Consider the following 14,773-nt stretch of genomic DNA (forward strand, 5'->3'; position numbering starts at 1 on the left):
CTGCCCCTCCCTGCTCTGTGCCCAGACACGTGGCTCAGGCACGGAGCTCCCCATCTCCAGTGCTTGGTGACAACAACCCATGGGAGATGTGACAAGGTGTGTCAGGTCTGTAGCTGCCCCCATAGCCTCGGACTGCAGCATGAGTGACTCTGCAGGTGGACAGGGAGGGTCAAGGCTGCCAGCTGGGCAACCACTCACACCCATCAGTGAGTGCATCGCATGAGAAAGCAGCAGCAGCAGCAGCGTTACCTGTCCAGCAGCCCTCAGCCCATCCTGCTCCCCACCAGACTGGTCTGTGCAGCTGGGGGCTCTGCTACATCACTGGGCAGGATGTGCAAGCCTTGGGTATGGGAGTAGATCACAGGCTCTCAAAGTTACTGTCTGGGGACATGGCTGCTTTTAGAGAAAGCTCAAGGCTGTGCACTGTTGGTATTTTGGGGTTTGGTGCCATGTGACATCAATACTTTGGCAGTTGATGTGGAGTGGTCTGCTGAGAGCTGCAGGGGATGTGTTCAGCCCTTCAAGGAAGGTGCAGGGCTGGCAGCAGAGGTGGTGACCTTCATCTGTGTTCACTGAGATGTGGCCTAAGGTGGCTGGAGGGGCATGTGAGGATGTTTGGGGAGGGGGCGAGTGTGAAGTGCCATGGGGAGCGTAGCCAGACAAAAGCCCTGTGATGCCTCCTCAGCAGGAGGAAGAGCAAAGAGATGCTAATAGTGATGCCAGAGTCTATAGGATGGGACAAGGGTGACAGTCAGGAGGCCCAGGAAGGTGAGAGCTGGTTTAGGATGTGAGGTGCAGAGAGTGGGCTCTGCACCTGGCCCAGGGCCTTGCTGTACAGGCTTCAAAATCTCCCAGGGCCACACAAGGTGCTGGAGAGGGGTAGAGGGCAGGTGAGGTAGAAAGAGGGTATTGGAAGTTTGTGCCACTGTGATGCTGATTGGCCCTAAGAGCCAGGAGCTCATGCCCTCAGAAAGCTGGTGGGTGTGTGGGAAGTGATGCCTATAGGATGAAGGAGCAGCAATACTGATTGCTTTGGTCCTCCTCCTCCCCTCACTGCTGCACCATTTGCAGACAGCAAAAGGGTGACAGTGCCAGCTTGCTCAGGGGCAGTCGGTGTTGAGGGGACAGGGAGGAGAGAGGGGACAGAGAAAGGAGGGCCTGGCAGTGAGCAGGCACAGAGGAGGTGAATGAGTGACTGCAGAGTGGGTAAGGGCTCTGGGTTTGGAGGGAGCTGGGCACCAGGGGCTGAGCATTGGGCCGTGGTGATGGCTGTAGGGGCTGGGCCTGTCAGTGTGGGGGCAGCTGAGGAAGAGGAACCAGGGCCGTGTGGAGGACCCTGTGCCAGGACCTGTGACTCAGGGAAAGGTGCTGCGTGTGTCAGCAACCCTCAGAGAGTCACACACACACACACACACACACACTCTTCTCCTACCTGTTCCTCCCCAGTGCTGTGCCAGGCTGGCCTGTCAGTCTGTCACTTGTGTGTCACTGCCTTGTCTTTGTGCCATGTGCCAGCCTGTCGCACACTTTCAAGATGCCTTGTGCTCAACTCAGTGGCTTGGACAATCTGTTAACGTGGCTGCTCTAATCAAACACCTGCAGTAGGTGCATGTGGCACTTGTCTCTGTGCTGTGTGTAGTGTGTAGCCCAATAAACGTCTGCAGCATGTGTAACTAACTGACTAACCCTCTCACTGCGCTCCGCGGGCTCCTCTGCCTGTCTCGGGGCACGACCAACGGCGCCTGGGCTGAAGAGCGAGGCTGGGGCGTTCGGCACGGAGCGGCGGTGCCTTCCAGCGGAACCGAAAGGTGTTTGGGGTGGTGACTGACGGGACTCGTACCTGACCGGGGGCACAGCAGCGAGGCCCGGCGGGCCCGGGGGATGCCGCACGGGAACACGGAGGGCCGTGCGGCCCTGGGAGCGGCTGAACTGGGCTGTGCATGCTGGAGGCTTGGGCAGACACCACCTCGTACGGGGTCATGACAGGCGTGGGCAGGGCACGAGGGGCCGGGGCTCCCACCTGCTGGGGGTGGCCGGTACCGGCGGGGCGGGGCGGCGAGGCAGGCGCGGCACAGGCGGTGGCGCTGAGCTGTTTATTTCCCCGCGGTGCGGCCGGGGCCGCGCGGGGTCACTGCGGGAAGCCGAGGGGGTCGGTGCCGGTGTCCGCCAGGGGCGGGTCCTGCGGGGCAGAGAGCGCGGCGTCACCGCGGGCCGGGCGGAGGCGGCGGGAGCGGGGCGGGGCTCGGGGCGGGGCATGGCTCACGTGCAGCGGTTCGTAGTCGGGGGCGTGGCCGCCGTAGAGCGGGTTGGGGATGGCCACGAGCGGCCGCTGCGGGCGGGGCCTGGCGGCGCGCTCCGGCCGGGGCCGCGCCTCGTCCTCCTCCTCCTGCTCCTCGTCCCCGCGGAGATCGGCCTGCAGCGAGCGGCGGTGGGCGGCGCTGCGGCACCGGCCCGGGGGTGCGGGCACGGGGAAAGCCCCGCCCGCCCCCTGCCCGCTGTCCCTCACGGGCGCCCCCTGGCGGTCCGCCCTCTCACGCGCAGCCACCCGCACCGGGACCCGCACCGGGACCGCACTCCGCACCGGGACCCCGCACCTGCCCCGGCCGATCCGCCCGACCCCCGGCTCCACCCACCGCCCTCGCCCCCGACCGCTCGCGGCTCGCCCCCCCGCACTGGGATCCACACCGGGACCCGCACCGGGACCGCACTCCGCACCGGGACCCCGCACCTGCCCCGGCCGATCCGCCCGACCCCCGGCTCCACCCACCGCCCTCGCCCCCCGACCGCTCGCCGCTCGCCCGATACCTGGTAGTACCCGAACTGCCCCAGCTGCCGCCGCCTCCTCACGCAGTAGTAGGCGACGCCGGCGCCCGCAAGCAGCGCCAGCGCGAAGCACAGCGCCGACAGCGTCCCCGTGGCCACGGAGCCCGGCCCCAGCGCCGCGCCGTTCACCTGTGCCGAAACAGCGGCCCCCTCACGGCGCTGCCCCGCTGCTGCTCCGCGGCGGGACCGTGGGCAGCCCTCCCAAAATGAGCCGTGCCACAGAGCAGAGGACAAGGCCATTTCGTCCCCAGCCCCAGGCCTGATGCCAGCCCTGGTCAGCCCCCAGACTCACCTGGCCAACGTGAACAGGGGGCGGTGGGATCCTCAGTGGCTCTGCTATCACGTGAATGATGCCATTGAAAGCTATGATGTCCCACTCCACAATCATCGTGTCATTGATCCCCTTGGCGTCCTACAGCACAGGACACAGATGATGTCACCTGCCCAGAAAGGCTCCCCATCATTCCCTGTCTCAAAAGAGATGTGGTGAAAACTTGTGCTGTTTTTTGTCCTCTGCCAAGGCTAAACCTACTGAGTGCTTTGTACTGTTGCTTGCTGGCAGCTCTGATACATGGAGGTCGTATCCTGACTGGGAAGGGATGATGGTGCCTGTTGTGAGGTTGAAGCTGAAGAGGATGACATTGCTGGATGACACGTGGAGCTTCAGTTCTTCTCCTGTCAGTGTCTAAATAAGCACCAGTGCACAGGGGTGAGAAATATATCAGCTGGTCTCTCCCTTTCCCTGCTACTGCGCAGCCCCCCAGCCAAACCCAGGCTCTCCGTGGCCACAGACAGCTCCATTCACAGATAGTACAGCACAGAATGTGCAGAGCAGGGGGGATTTGCAGCCTTAGGATTGTCAAAGCTCAGCTGGAGAAGGCTCTGAGCATCCTGACCTAAATGGCTTTACTGAGGGAATGGTTGGACTGGAGACCTCAAATCACTGGTCCTCTCTGACCCACATTCCTCCCCCTTCCCCAGGCTATTTCACACTGTCATGCCAGCTTTGGTGACACCTGCTCTCTCCTGGGGCTCTGATAGTTCATCCCTGCTTGCTTACCTCATTGTCTGCAAAGCCAGAATTCAGAGGGGCAAAGAGAGTTTTGGGAGCAGAGACATCAGACAAATACATGAAAAAATCCAGTCCTTCTTCTGTGTCATTGGCAAAATTGAGCAACATCTGGAAGAGATGGGAGATCTACTCCATCAGCACATTGCTGGCAGCACAATGCCATCCCCCTTCCCCAGCCCAGGAACACCCCAGCCCTGGAAAGAAACCCCCTCTGTAGACAGACCAAACCCCAACTCCTCCCTGTCCCAGCTGATCCCTCCCTCTGCCTTGCTGCTCCTGCAGCACCAGCAGAGCATGGCTTACGGAATAGAAGGTGGAGAAGCGGTCCTGGTCTGCGAGCACATCGGGCAGCTTCCCACTGCACCAGAACCCATCTCCCACAAACCCATCACGGCAGCTGCAGGTCACATCTGCAAAGGAACACCAGGCTGTGATTGGACTCACCAGCGCTGGCTGCACCAAGCACCTTTGGATTTCTGGATACCCTCACCACATTCCCTCTGGACATGGGCATGGGGAGAGGGGGTGTGCCCACCTGCTCTCAGGCTCCCCTGCCTGCTGCCCTGACACAGCTCTGGTGCCCAGCAGGACTGTCCCCAGGGAAAGTGCTGGCACCCCTCACCCTTCTCCCGGTAGCAGAACGCGTCCCAGGTCTCGCTCAGGTTGCTTCGGGAGCCGTAGTCCACAATGCCCACACGGCTGGAGCCACAGCTGGGGTTGGGGTAGGCTGTGGGGTATCCAGCTGTGCCATTGTCCAGCCAACCCACCAAGCACAGATGGAATCCCATCTAGAAGAGGAAAATCAATGATTAGATTAAAAATAGCTCTGTCCCAGGTTTTCCACCCCAATGAACATTCCCATTGTGCCTCATCCACCATACCCCCGACACCCAGAGTGTTGGGCATGGTCACAAGTCCCATCCCAGTGTGCCTGGCAAGACCCACCAGCCCTCCTGTTTCATGGATATAGATGGAGCAAACCGGGCCTGGCTGAGGGGTCGAGAGGTCTCCCATCCACATGTCACCCCTGGGCTGGCCCAGGCCCTGGGAGATGCTTGGCCTGTCCCAGACCCACAGGGGACAGAGCCACCCCTTCCCTGACCTGCTGTGCTGCTGCCAGCTGCTGGAATGTGGCCAGGGAAGCGCCTTCTGCAGCACAGGCTGCCTGAGCCTGCTCGTAGGTGAAGTCATACTTTTTTCGGGGTGACTGCAGGTGAAACACACCCATGGTCTTATCTGCAAAATACCAGAGCCCAGGAGCATCAGTACAGGACACACTGAGCCACCTCCCTGGGCAGCCACGTGGGTCCCTGTGTGACCGTGGGCAGCACTGCCAAGGAGGGTGGGATGTGGACAAGGCACAGGTGAGGGAGAGGCTTCCTCTGAGCTTCTCGCCTTCCACACGGGAGCCACTGCCACCAGAGGCCACGTGGAGCAGGCAAGGATGGCTCACCCTCCCCATATGACATGCAGGGAAAAGGAAAATGTGACAACCATGCCAAGCTACAGAGTTGAGTCCCTGTCCCCTTGGCCATCCCACCCTGCAGCTCTCCTGAGGGGAGCTCCAGGCCAAAGGTGGAGGATGAGGGAATGTGGCCTCTCCCTGGAACACCATCCCTGGCCCTGCAGGGTTGAGCACGCTCACCATGGAAGTGCAGGTCAGTGCAGATGGCCTCCCGGTGGCACTGCCCGTTGTCTTCCAGGCACCGGTCCGTGGGGGGCACGACCTCTTCCAGGCACTGGATCCCGTCCCCAACGTAGCCCTGCTTGCACTCGCAGCGCCGCTCGTTCTGCAGCACAAGGGAAGGGTGGCAATTGTGTGAGTGCAAACACACAGATGCCAGGTGGCATCCCTGTGGAGATGGGCATGAGCCTTCAGAATGCCTCTACAGCCTGCTGGGGCTGTGGCAGAGCTGTCAAAGGCCACATGACCTGTCCTACACCCACACCCAGGCAATGTCACATCGAGTCCTTGGCACGTGCTGTTTGCTTGAGCTGAGCTTTGAGCTATGTGGCTCCTGACTCTTGCACTGCACCATGCTCCCAGTCCCACCTTCTGGCCTGTGGTGATCAGCTTTGGTTCTTCTGCAAAAATGGCCAGTATTGCCTTTGGAGACCATGCAGGAGCCCCCAAACCAGCCCAGGAATGACACCACTGACACAGCTTTTGCTCTTTAGACAGAGGAGTGGGGGAAAACGATCTCGGCATAACATCCCCAGAGCTGTCACAGCAGCACAGCCCCTGCCTGGGGGTAAGCACCCGCAGGATAAGCGCAGCACCTGAGGGCACCAGAGAGGAGGGGCAGGGGACTGCAGCAGGGGGACAGTGCCACATGGCTGTCCCGGGGACCCAGCTGGGCGGCTCTGCCAGGCACGCGGGTGTCCCCGGTGCTCGGGGCCGCGCTCACCGGGCCGGTGCTGATGCAGAGGGCGTGCTCGCTGCAGTCCCCGTTCCTGCCGTCGGCACAGCGGTCGATGGGCTCGCAGATGTAGCCGTCGCCTCGGTAGCCGGGGGTGCAGGCGCAGGACACGTTCACGCCCGTTTGCGAGCACTGTGCGTGCCTGGCACAGCCCCCGTTGTCCTGGCTGCACATGTCGATCACTGCGGGAGGGAAGTCCTGGGTTAACTAAACCTTCTCATGAGGTGTCCTGGGGGCAGCCTGGCTGTCGTGCCGGTTGTCACCCAGCACAGCCATCGGCAGCCTGCTCTCCTGCCCGTCATCCCCGCTGCAGCCCGGCCCCGAGCTGCCCGTACCTGAGCAGGTCCTCCCGTCCCCCTCGTAGTGCAGGTCGCACTCGCAGAGGTTGCCGGCGCGACAGGCGGCCTGGGCATGGCACGGCGGAGAGCAGGTGGGTGTCACCACTGAAAGCAGAGCACACCCGGCTCACAGTGACCGCAGGGCCGTGACACGGCTGCCACCTCCAGCCTCTGCCCCAGCCCACCCATCCCACACTCCCACCTCTCTGCCTCACCCCGTTCTCTTCTGCAGGTGCTTTGTCCAAACACAGAGGTTTGTTACTCCATCGGACACACCTCAGATCTTCACCTCAGCCTCGAGCCCTGCTTGGAGCACCTCTGAGCTCAGGGACGTGCTCATGATCCAGCAGAGCTTTTCTCCTCCATCCCTTCCTCACCACCCAAACCCTTGTGAAATTCAACAGCATGTGGCAGATCTCGGGATGAGCCTCACAACTGAGAGCTCCTTTGTGGAGATCTTTCTGAACAGCTGCTTGAACTACCCAGCTCCTGGGAAAGCAGCCATGTGGCAGCAGGTCCCAGGGAACAGCAGGTGGGTCCCAGGGAATGGCTGAGCCCCCCTCACCCAGTCTGATTTCACAGCGGTCCCCAGTCCAGCCCTCGGCACAGAAGCAGAAGCCATCGCCGTGCAGGCCTGCATTGCACACTCCGTTCTCAGTACAGTTGCACTCTGTGAGGAATGGACAAACACAGCATTAATGCCTTGGTGGAAAGGCCCTGGGCCAGCCACGTGGCAGAAAAGTGGCATTGTGGGCAGGTGTGAAGGTGGGCACAGGTGGACACATCCCTTCCTGCCAGTCCTGGCCCTGCCACACACTCCCTTCACAGAGGAAGAGAAGCCCCTGCACCCACCATATCCCATCAGTCCTCCCCCCTGGGCGTTTCTGGAATGTGTTTCTCACTCTGAAACATTCCTTGAGACCCTGAGAGGCCCAGTTTGGGATGGGAGGATGGAGGACTCTCTTTTTCCTCCCTTTGCTTTTCTCTCACGTGGGCACAGGTCCCTGCTGAGCATGTCCCAGGTGATGCTCTTTCTGTACTGGGTTCATCACAACTTCTGCATCCCCCAGCTCACAGTACAGTGAAATATTCTCCCAAACTGTGGCTCTCAGCTGTGCTCGACAAATGAGGAGGGCTCTTTGACGCTGTGGCTTTATCAGCCGTGGGCTGCAAGGGGCTGAGGCCAGCACCTCCCCTGTCCCGCGGGCCCCGGTGCCGCAGCCCCGCCCAGCCGCGGTACCTCGGCATTCCGGGCCGTATCTGCCGGGCGCGCACAGCTCGCAGCCCGTCCCGATGAACTCCTGGCTGCAGTTGCAGATCCCTGAGCCGCCGATTTTGTCATCGCAGGTCCCACGGTTGTTGCACGGTGTCTCCAGCCCTCCCGGGCACGCTGCAAATGGGGCACATCAGTGAGGCTCTGGTGACAAAGGGACCCTGTGCTGGAGGGTCCCTTTGCCTCCCGCTGCCCCCTCACCCCAGAGCCTGCACACCAGGTGCCCCTGAGCTGCTGCTCTCGGGGTGCTCAGACCACGGACAGCTCAGCAGGCTGGGCACTGAGTGCTGGGGACATCCCATGACAGGAAAACTTAGGAATGGGGGCAAGAGGGACACATTTGGTACAGCTTCCAGCCTCGGAGAAGTCCTGCTGTGCTGTCCTGCCCCACACTAACAGCAGACTCACCCAAGGACATGAAAGCTGCCCATGGCACAGAGGGAGATGCCAGGGAATGGTTGAGCATTGACAACACCTAGAGGTGAGTGACATGTCTGACAGCTACCCCCAGTAGCCCTGTGCCCAGGGCTCTTCACAGAGACAAGACATTCTCCAAGGAAAGGGAACTTCTTGTCATAATCTCAGGGTATTGCTCCCTGCACCCTCTACAGGCTGGGGCTCCCCTCCTGGGGTTTTGCCCACCCTTCTCCGCAGAAGCACACTACTGGATGTGCTGAACCAGGAATGCCACCTTCCCGCAGGGGACATGGCCGGGCGGGACAGGGGCGTGGCTCTTACCCCGACAGTCCCGGCCGTAGTGGTTGGCACAGCACTGCGGGACCCAGTGGCTGGACACGCAGCTCCTCCTGCAGCCTCGTCTGAGAGGCCCCCTGGAAGAGAAGTGTCTCCTGAAGGGGTCCCACGGGGAGTGTGGTGGCCACGCCGGCCGCAGCAGGGAGTTGTGGTGGAACAGGAAGGTGTTCCTCAGCAGGTGGTTTCCATAGTAGTAGCAGCGCCTGGTTTCCCCCTGTGAGGAAACAGGCAGAACACAGAGATTGCCACATTGATCATTGGTAAGTCACCTTGACTTTTCTTTTGCACTCATTCAGTTTTAGGCAAGCAACAGAGGCTTCTTAACATGTGCTGGGGATGGCGACAATGGAGCCCCAGAGGAACCTCAGGGACATGCCAGAAGCCAGAAGTGAGAATGGGATACAGCCTCCCAAAGCTGCTCACCATGGGATCCCTGAGCCACTCCCAGGCTGAGCTTTTTTTGCTATAAAGCACCCAGAGCCATCCCCAGTGCTTTTGGAGGGACCCCTGTGCCACTGTCACCCACACAGGACTGACCCACTGGACCCCATATTTTTCAGCCCAGCTCCTGCATGACCTGGGGCAAGGTATGGACCATGTGACTGAGCCAAGGGCTTGCCACACTCAGGTGAACCTTCATTTTGCTGTTAAAACATGAGGGGCACATGGTGCTGTCATCAGCCCCCTAGGGCCTCCCTGGTGACAAAGCTGTGAGCTTTACCCGTTGAACGGAGCCAGCAGGGCAGGGTGGCTCGAAGCCACAGAGTCCACAGCTCTCTGTAGATCCCTGTGGAGGGGAGAAAGAAACCTCACAACAACTCTATACGTGCTGCTGCCTCTCTTGGCTGCTCAGAGCTTTGCCAAGGAAGGGCAGCAAGCCTTCCAGACACCTGTTCCCAGGCACGGGGGGCTGCATGGGTGGCCCAGATGGTCATTGACAGGTTCTTACCTGCAGCTCAATCAAAGTGAACTCGTCACACCGAGATCCCAGATCTGGTGGCTCCAACAATCTGTCGATGCCATAAGCAATGCCCCCATCGAACTCCATGTGCCTCTGTATGATGGTGGCATCACCATTCCCCAGCAGAATCTCCCCCTAACAGGGGAAGAAAACAACTTGTGATTCTGGCACATCCTACATCCTGGCTGCACCACCCAAAAGTGGCTTGGATTTGGCTGCCATGGCTTCTTAATCACTCCAAGAACTCCAAAATCTCTGTGCACATGTCCTTGACCATCCTTCCTATGCACTCTTCACAGCCACCTCTCCTAAGGATGGCCTCTGCCCATGCAGCAAGTGCTCTCTGAAGGTTGTGGCACCATGCAGCCAGGTCATTGTGACATTCATGTGCACCAGACACCTGTGCACTGCCCTGCCAGCTGGCCATGCCCTGTGCCTCTTTACAGCCCAGCTGTGGCCAGGGAATGGGGTGTCCCAGCCTGCAAGCACCCCAGCTCTGTGTTCACTCCCTGCCAGAAGCACCAGTTGCCCCATGGCCATGCCCAGGGACACTTGCTCCATGGGAAGCCAAGCCTGGAATCACCAACACTCACCACATGGGCTTTGCTGCAGCTGAATGAGATGGTGGAGCCATGCATGGACCGTATGGTTTCAATCTGGGGCACATTACCAGCAGCAATCTAAGAGGCAAAAAGAAGAATGTGAAGGAGACACTGGCAAAACTGGCAGTTCATGTTAAGACATGGTGAGGGCAGTGGTCAGTGGCCAGCCTCAGAGGGATGTGATGTGGCAATCCCTGAAGCTGGTGTGGGTGGCACAGCTGGGTTACTCCCAGATTCCTGCACAGTGAGAGGCCAGTGTGAAAAAGCAGGGCCTGGCTTTGCTCAGCTGGACTCCCCTCACTCATACCCCTGTACACAAGAGCCTGTGTGTAGCCTTGCAGCTCCCCAGAAGCTGATGACAGAAGGTTCCAGCTCAGCCACCAGAGGTTTACCGTACACAAGAGTCTGTGTGTGAGCCTTGCAGCTCACCAGAAGCTGATGACAGAAGGTTCCAGCTCAGCCACCAGAGGTTCACCATGATGCTGAAGGTGCCTCAAGTGCTCAAACAGCTTTGGGTCTTCTCAAGACAGCGGGTACGCTGTGTGCTCTGTGGCAGCAGAATGTTTGGCAAGGTCACTCTGGCACAGCCCTAGCAGACAGTGGCACCTCGTGTGGCCCTGGCAGCTACCAGGCCATGTGCTGCCACACTTACCTTGGTGTCCCTGATGATGTGTGCTTTGAGGTAGGAGGCCAGCACATCGCGGTGCTCCCTGCGGTACAGGAACTTCTGCTGCTTCTCCGGGAGGGCGCTGAAGGCGGCGTTGGTGGGCCAGAGCAGCGTGAAGGGTCTGTGCGCCGGGTTAGCCAGCAGCGGCAGCAGCTCCGCGTCCTGCCCCAGCACAACGACACAAAGGGGAGCCCGAGCCCACGCTGGCTGTGCCCAGGCACCCAGCACCTCCCCGGGCAGCAGGGACAGCAGCTCACCTGCAGCAGCTTGCTGTAAATGGTGTACCCAAAGGCCTCGGCCACGTCCGTGATGTTCTGCTGCAGAGGGAGGAAAGCGAAAAATGACACCCAGGGTTCCCCATCCAGGACCAGCAATGTTGGGGAGAAACCAGACAGGCAACCACAACAAGTTTTTCTCTGTCACCATCATGCTGATGGTTTGGCCTGGAAAGGGCTGGCATTCAGCAGCCACCACTTTTCTGATTCGTCCTGGATAGAGAGCTGGGATGAATTCCAGCACTCTGTTTTGCTGCACAGAAAATATGTTAGATTCTGTAAAATGCAGCTCTATAAGCCCCTAATGCTTGCTTAAGGAGTCACTTGGAGAGAGACATTGGCAAACTCATGCTGCAACCTGCTCTGTGCTGGAAAAGGAGTGTAATGGTTGGCACGGGACAAGATCCTCCTGCCTACATCCAGAACTGTTGTTCCCTCATGATAGAAAAGGCTCCTTATGTTCCAAATATCCCACCAATGCTGTCATCTTCACAAGCCAAATCTGTGGCCTCAGACAACCCCTAGGCAGTCAGGGACAGGCAGGAAGAGCAGCCCAGGCAGCTTTGGGCTGAGGCAGCACTGCTGGGAGAGAGATCCTGTCCCTGAGCTCACACAGCCCTGACGGCAGGGCACGGCTCCAGCCTTACCTGTGAGAGCTTGGAGGAAACGTTACGCCCCACCAGGCCACTGGGAATGAGGATCTTGTTGATGAAGTGAATGACCCCGTTGACACCCACGATGTCACTCGTGACCACTTTGGCTTCCTCGTTGAGAGTGATGCTATTCTGAGAGAGAGGGGACCTGCTGAGGCCTGTGCCAGCCCCGGCCCCAAGTCACCTGCCACACCCACAGTGCCTTCACGTGACAGAAGAAGTGACATCCCGACAAATGGGACAGCAGAGGGAAGTACCTCGTTCGCTGTGATCTTTATTTTGTGGCCAGATAAGGATGTAAGGGACTCATGGCCTTCCAGGTCACTGGAGAGCAACTTCTGGCAGCCCACCACGTGGTAGCGAAGCAGGTCCCGGAGGAGGCCTCTGCTCTTCCACTCCTCAAACTAGAGACAGAAAACAGGAGTGAGGGCACACCGGGGCACTTTGCCTTGCACACAGGGCCCCCAGCCCCATTAGGGGAAACTTGGATTGCCGCCAGCCCCGGCCCCGCACTGTGGGCCCCGGGCAAGTCACCTGCCACACCCACAGTGCCTTCACGTGACAGAAGAAGTGACATCCCGACAAATGGGACAGCAGAGGGAAGTACCTCGTTCGCTGTGATCTTTATTTTGTGGCCAGATAAGGATGTAAGGGACTCATGGCCTTCCAGGTCACTGGAGAGCAACTTCTGGCAGCCCACCACGTGGTAGCGAAGCAGGTCCCGGAGGAGGCCTCTGCTCTTCCACTCCTCAAACTAGAGACAGAAAACAGGAGTGAGGGCACACCAGGGCACTTTGCCTTGCACACAGGGCCCCCAGCCCCAATGGGGGACACCTGGATTGCCTGAGTTCCCTCTGACTCATCTCTGCAAGGAAGATGGTCCCCCCAAAACACACTGAAGGCACAAAACCATTTCAGAGCTTTGGGAAATTTCAACCAGCTTGACTAGTCAGTGATGGGGTTAGGATATTCCATTACACTGGCACCAAAAAGCTGCCATTCTCTTATTCCTGGGAAGGAGTAACGGGTCAGTCACAGATGAATGGGAGTCTTGTTACCAAAAGCACCACACACCACTGATCTGGCAGAAGGAGTGAGGGGTCAGTCACAGATGAATGGGTGCCTTGTTACCAACCCCATGGGCACCAAAAGCACCACACACCACTGATCTGGCACAGTGCCTCTGAGGCCCACAAGATGTCATCTCCAACAAGAGGAGATATGTCCACCCCTGTCCAGGCTGTGTCCTCAGTGAGATGCCTACAAACTTCTGCTTTTACACTGATGAAGAACAGGGGGTGCCTTTAACTCTCCGTGGCACAGCCCCTTTGCCCTGGTTCACTGGGCAGAAGAGTCCTGGAGGGGACATTGCCACAACTGGAGCTGTCAAACACCAGGCAGAGCTTGGCATGGGAGGGCACTTACCACTGTGGTGTTTCCTATGAAATCTGTCTGTGGGACGAAGACAGTGAAAGGCCCTGCCCCACTGAGTTCTTTGATGCTTTCTGCCTGTGTCAGAAGAGTATTTGTGGGAAGGAAAGCAGAAAACATTGTTCCAGTTAGGAAAACACTTTGCAGAAAGCCCTAGGTGGGATTCACTACACAGAGACAAGGACAAAGCTGTCACCAACCTGTATCATCCTAAAGAACATGGATGCATCTGGAATCCTTCCAAGCTCCTTAAACAAAGGGAATGAGCTGGTGTTAGCAGGGTCCCTTCCACTGGTTCCTCACCAACCAGCACAGTGACCTGCTCCTTCCATTCTCAGTCATTCTCCCACCCCAAAGAGACACCAGTTCTCCTGGCACACCACAGTGATCTTCCCTCCCTCCCTCACCAGCTCTGCAGGCACAGATGACATGGATGCTGCAGAGAGCTCTGCCAGCACCACTCATGAATGCTGCAGGATGGAGTGGCCAGAAGATGAAAGCTGGCTGGTTCTGCAGAGCCTGTCTCGTGGGCAACTGCCCTGTGCTCATGGGACACCTCGAGTGCTTCACAAAATCTCTGCTTTATTCTCACTGTGCTGCCACTGCCAGTTCTGGGACGCTGCCCAGAGGGCAGACATACCCTAGAAGGCAAACACCCTTTCCTCACCACACTGGCTTTCAGTAAGAGCAGAGACACACACAGTCCATCTCTTCTCATGGCTCTGCTATGGGAATAGCTTTTATTTGCCACTGCCTGAAAAGGTCACCAGCTTGCCCAAGGACAGTTCTCTTGCACTGGCAAGAGAACTGGACATAGACTGCTGCCCTCCAGGCTGGGTCCCAAGTCCTGGCATGGCCACAGGGGACATCTGCCCTCATCTCATGGGGCAGAAGTGAGTTGTCTTGGGAAAAAACAAGGCTACTTCCATTTGTTTATGACATGAAGCAAGCAGTCCCCTGGAGGTATGGCCAATGTTGCTGACAGCAGCAAAGTGTTCCTACCCTTTGGAGCAATGTCGCTTTGCCATGGTTCTCTCCCATAGCTGGCACACCAAACACACCTATGATTTATGGGGCGTTTGCTCAAAGCACCTGTCTCCTCTCCCACACCACACATGTGTCAATGTGACACCAAGACCTGCTCACCCTCTGGAGATGAGGGAGTGCTTTGCTGCAGGGCAGGGGGCACAGAAGGTGCAGCACAGGTCTCTCACCTGATGCACTTTGCCACGGCAGGTGAAGCCATCTCCAATGCTGTGCCAGGAGCAGGAGCAGTTCCGAGTGCCAGGGCCCGTGTACTTGCAGAGCCCAAAGGGGCTGCAGCCTCCGTTGTTCTGGCAGGGAAAGCAAAAGGCTGCTTGGAGAGGCTTCTCCAACCACCTGAACTGCTGCTTGTGTGTGGGAGCTGCAAACTCCATCCAGCCCAGTGAAAGGAAACCATCCCTTCCCCCTGTTTGGTGCCTTAGAATAAACCTCACCCAAATTCTCAAGGGCTTCCCAGCACC

The 14,773-nt window shown here is 58.8% G+C and overlaps 1 protein-coding gene across 3 annotated transcripts in view; it reads right to left on the reverse strand.

The window, feature by feature from the left end:
• Nucleotides 1-2,079: 2,079 nt before the first annotated feature.
• STAB1 (stabilin 1) overlaps nt 2,080-14,773 on the reverse strand; it is a 53,292-nt gene continuing 40,598 nt past the window's right edge. For 2 of the 3 annotated variants that reach the window (XM_039733860.1, XM_039733859.1), the window contains 25 exons: nt 14,483-14,602; nt 13,469-13,516; nt 13,263-13,346; nt 12,445-12,591; nt 11,832-11,969; nt 11,167-11,226; nt 10,895-11,071; nt 10,234-10,320; nt 9,629-9,775; nt 9,401-9,466; nt 8,665-8,893; nt 7,894-8,043; nt 7,219-7,323; nt 6,651-6,758; nt 6,304-6,497; nt 5,541-5,685; nt 4,998-5,131; nt 4,518-4,683; nt 4,199-4,305; nt 3,884-4,003; nt 3,356-3,508; nt 3,116-3,235; nt 2,806-2,952; nt 2,264-2,413; nt 2,080-2,179 (listed from right to left, as the gene is read on the reverse strand). In XM_039733860.1, coding sequence (XP_039589794.1) covers nt 2,129-2,179; nt 2,264-2,413; nt 2,806-2,952; nt 3,116-3,235; nt 3,356-3,508; nt 3,884-4,003; nt 4,199-4,305; nt 4,518-4,683; nt 4,998-5,131; nt 5,541-5,685; nt 6,304-6,497; nt 6,651-6,758; nt 7,219-7,323; nt 7,894-8,043; nt 8,665-8,893; nt 9,401-9,466; nt 9,629-9,775; nt 10,234-10,320; nt 10,895-11,071; nt 11,167-11,226; nt 11,832-11,969; nt 12,445-12,591; nt 13,263-13,346; nt 13,469-13,516; nt 14,483-14,602 — 3,153 coding nt within the window. In that variant the 3' untranslated portion in view covers nt 2,080-2,128. Of the gene's footprint in view, nt 2,180-2,263; nt 2,414-2,805; nt 2,953-3,115; nt 3,264-3,355; nt 3,509-3,883; nt 4,004-4,198; nt 4,306-4,517; nt 4,684-4,997; nt 5,132-5,540; nt 5,686-6,303; nt 6,498-6,650; nt 6,759-7,218; nt 7,324-7,893; nt 8,044-8,664; nt 8,894-9,400; nt 9,467-9,628; nt 9,776-10,233; nt 10,321-10,894; nt 11,072-11,166; nt 11,227-11,831; nt 11,970-12,444; nt 12,592-13,262; nt 13,347-13,468; nt 13,517-14,482; nt 14,603-14,773 lie in introns of those variants that run through there. The other variant, XR_005630390.1, reaches the window with a different exon arrangement.

Source organism: Passer montanus, unplaced genomic scaffold, assembly GCF_014805655.1.
Source record: "Passer montanus isolate IOZ18808 unplaced genomic scaffold, ASM1480565v1 scaffold9, whole genome shotgun sequence".
Classification (NCBI taxonomy): domain Eukaryota; kingdom Metazoa; phylum Chordata; class Aves; order Passeriformes; family Passeridae; genus Passer; species Passer montanus.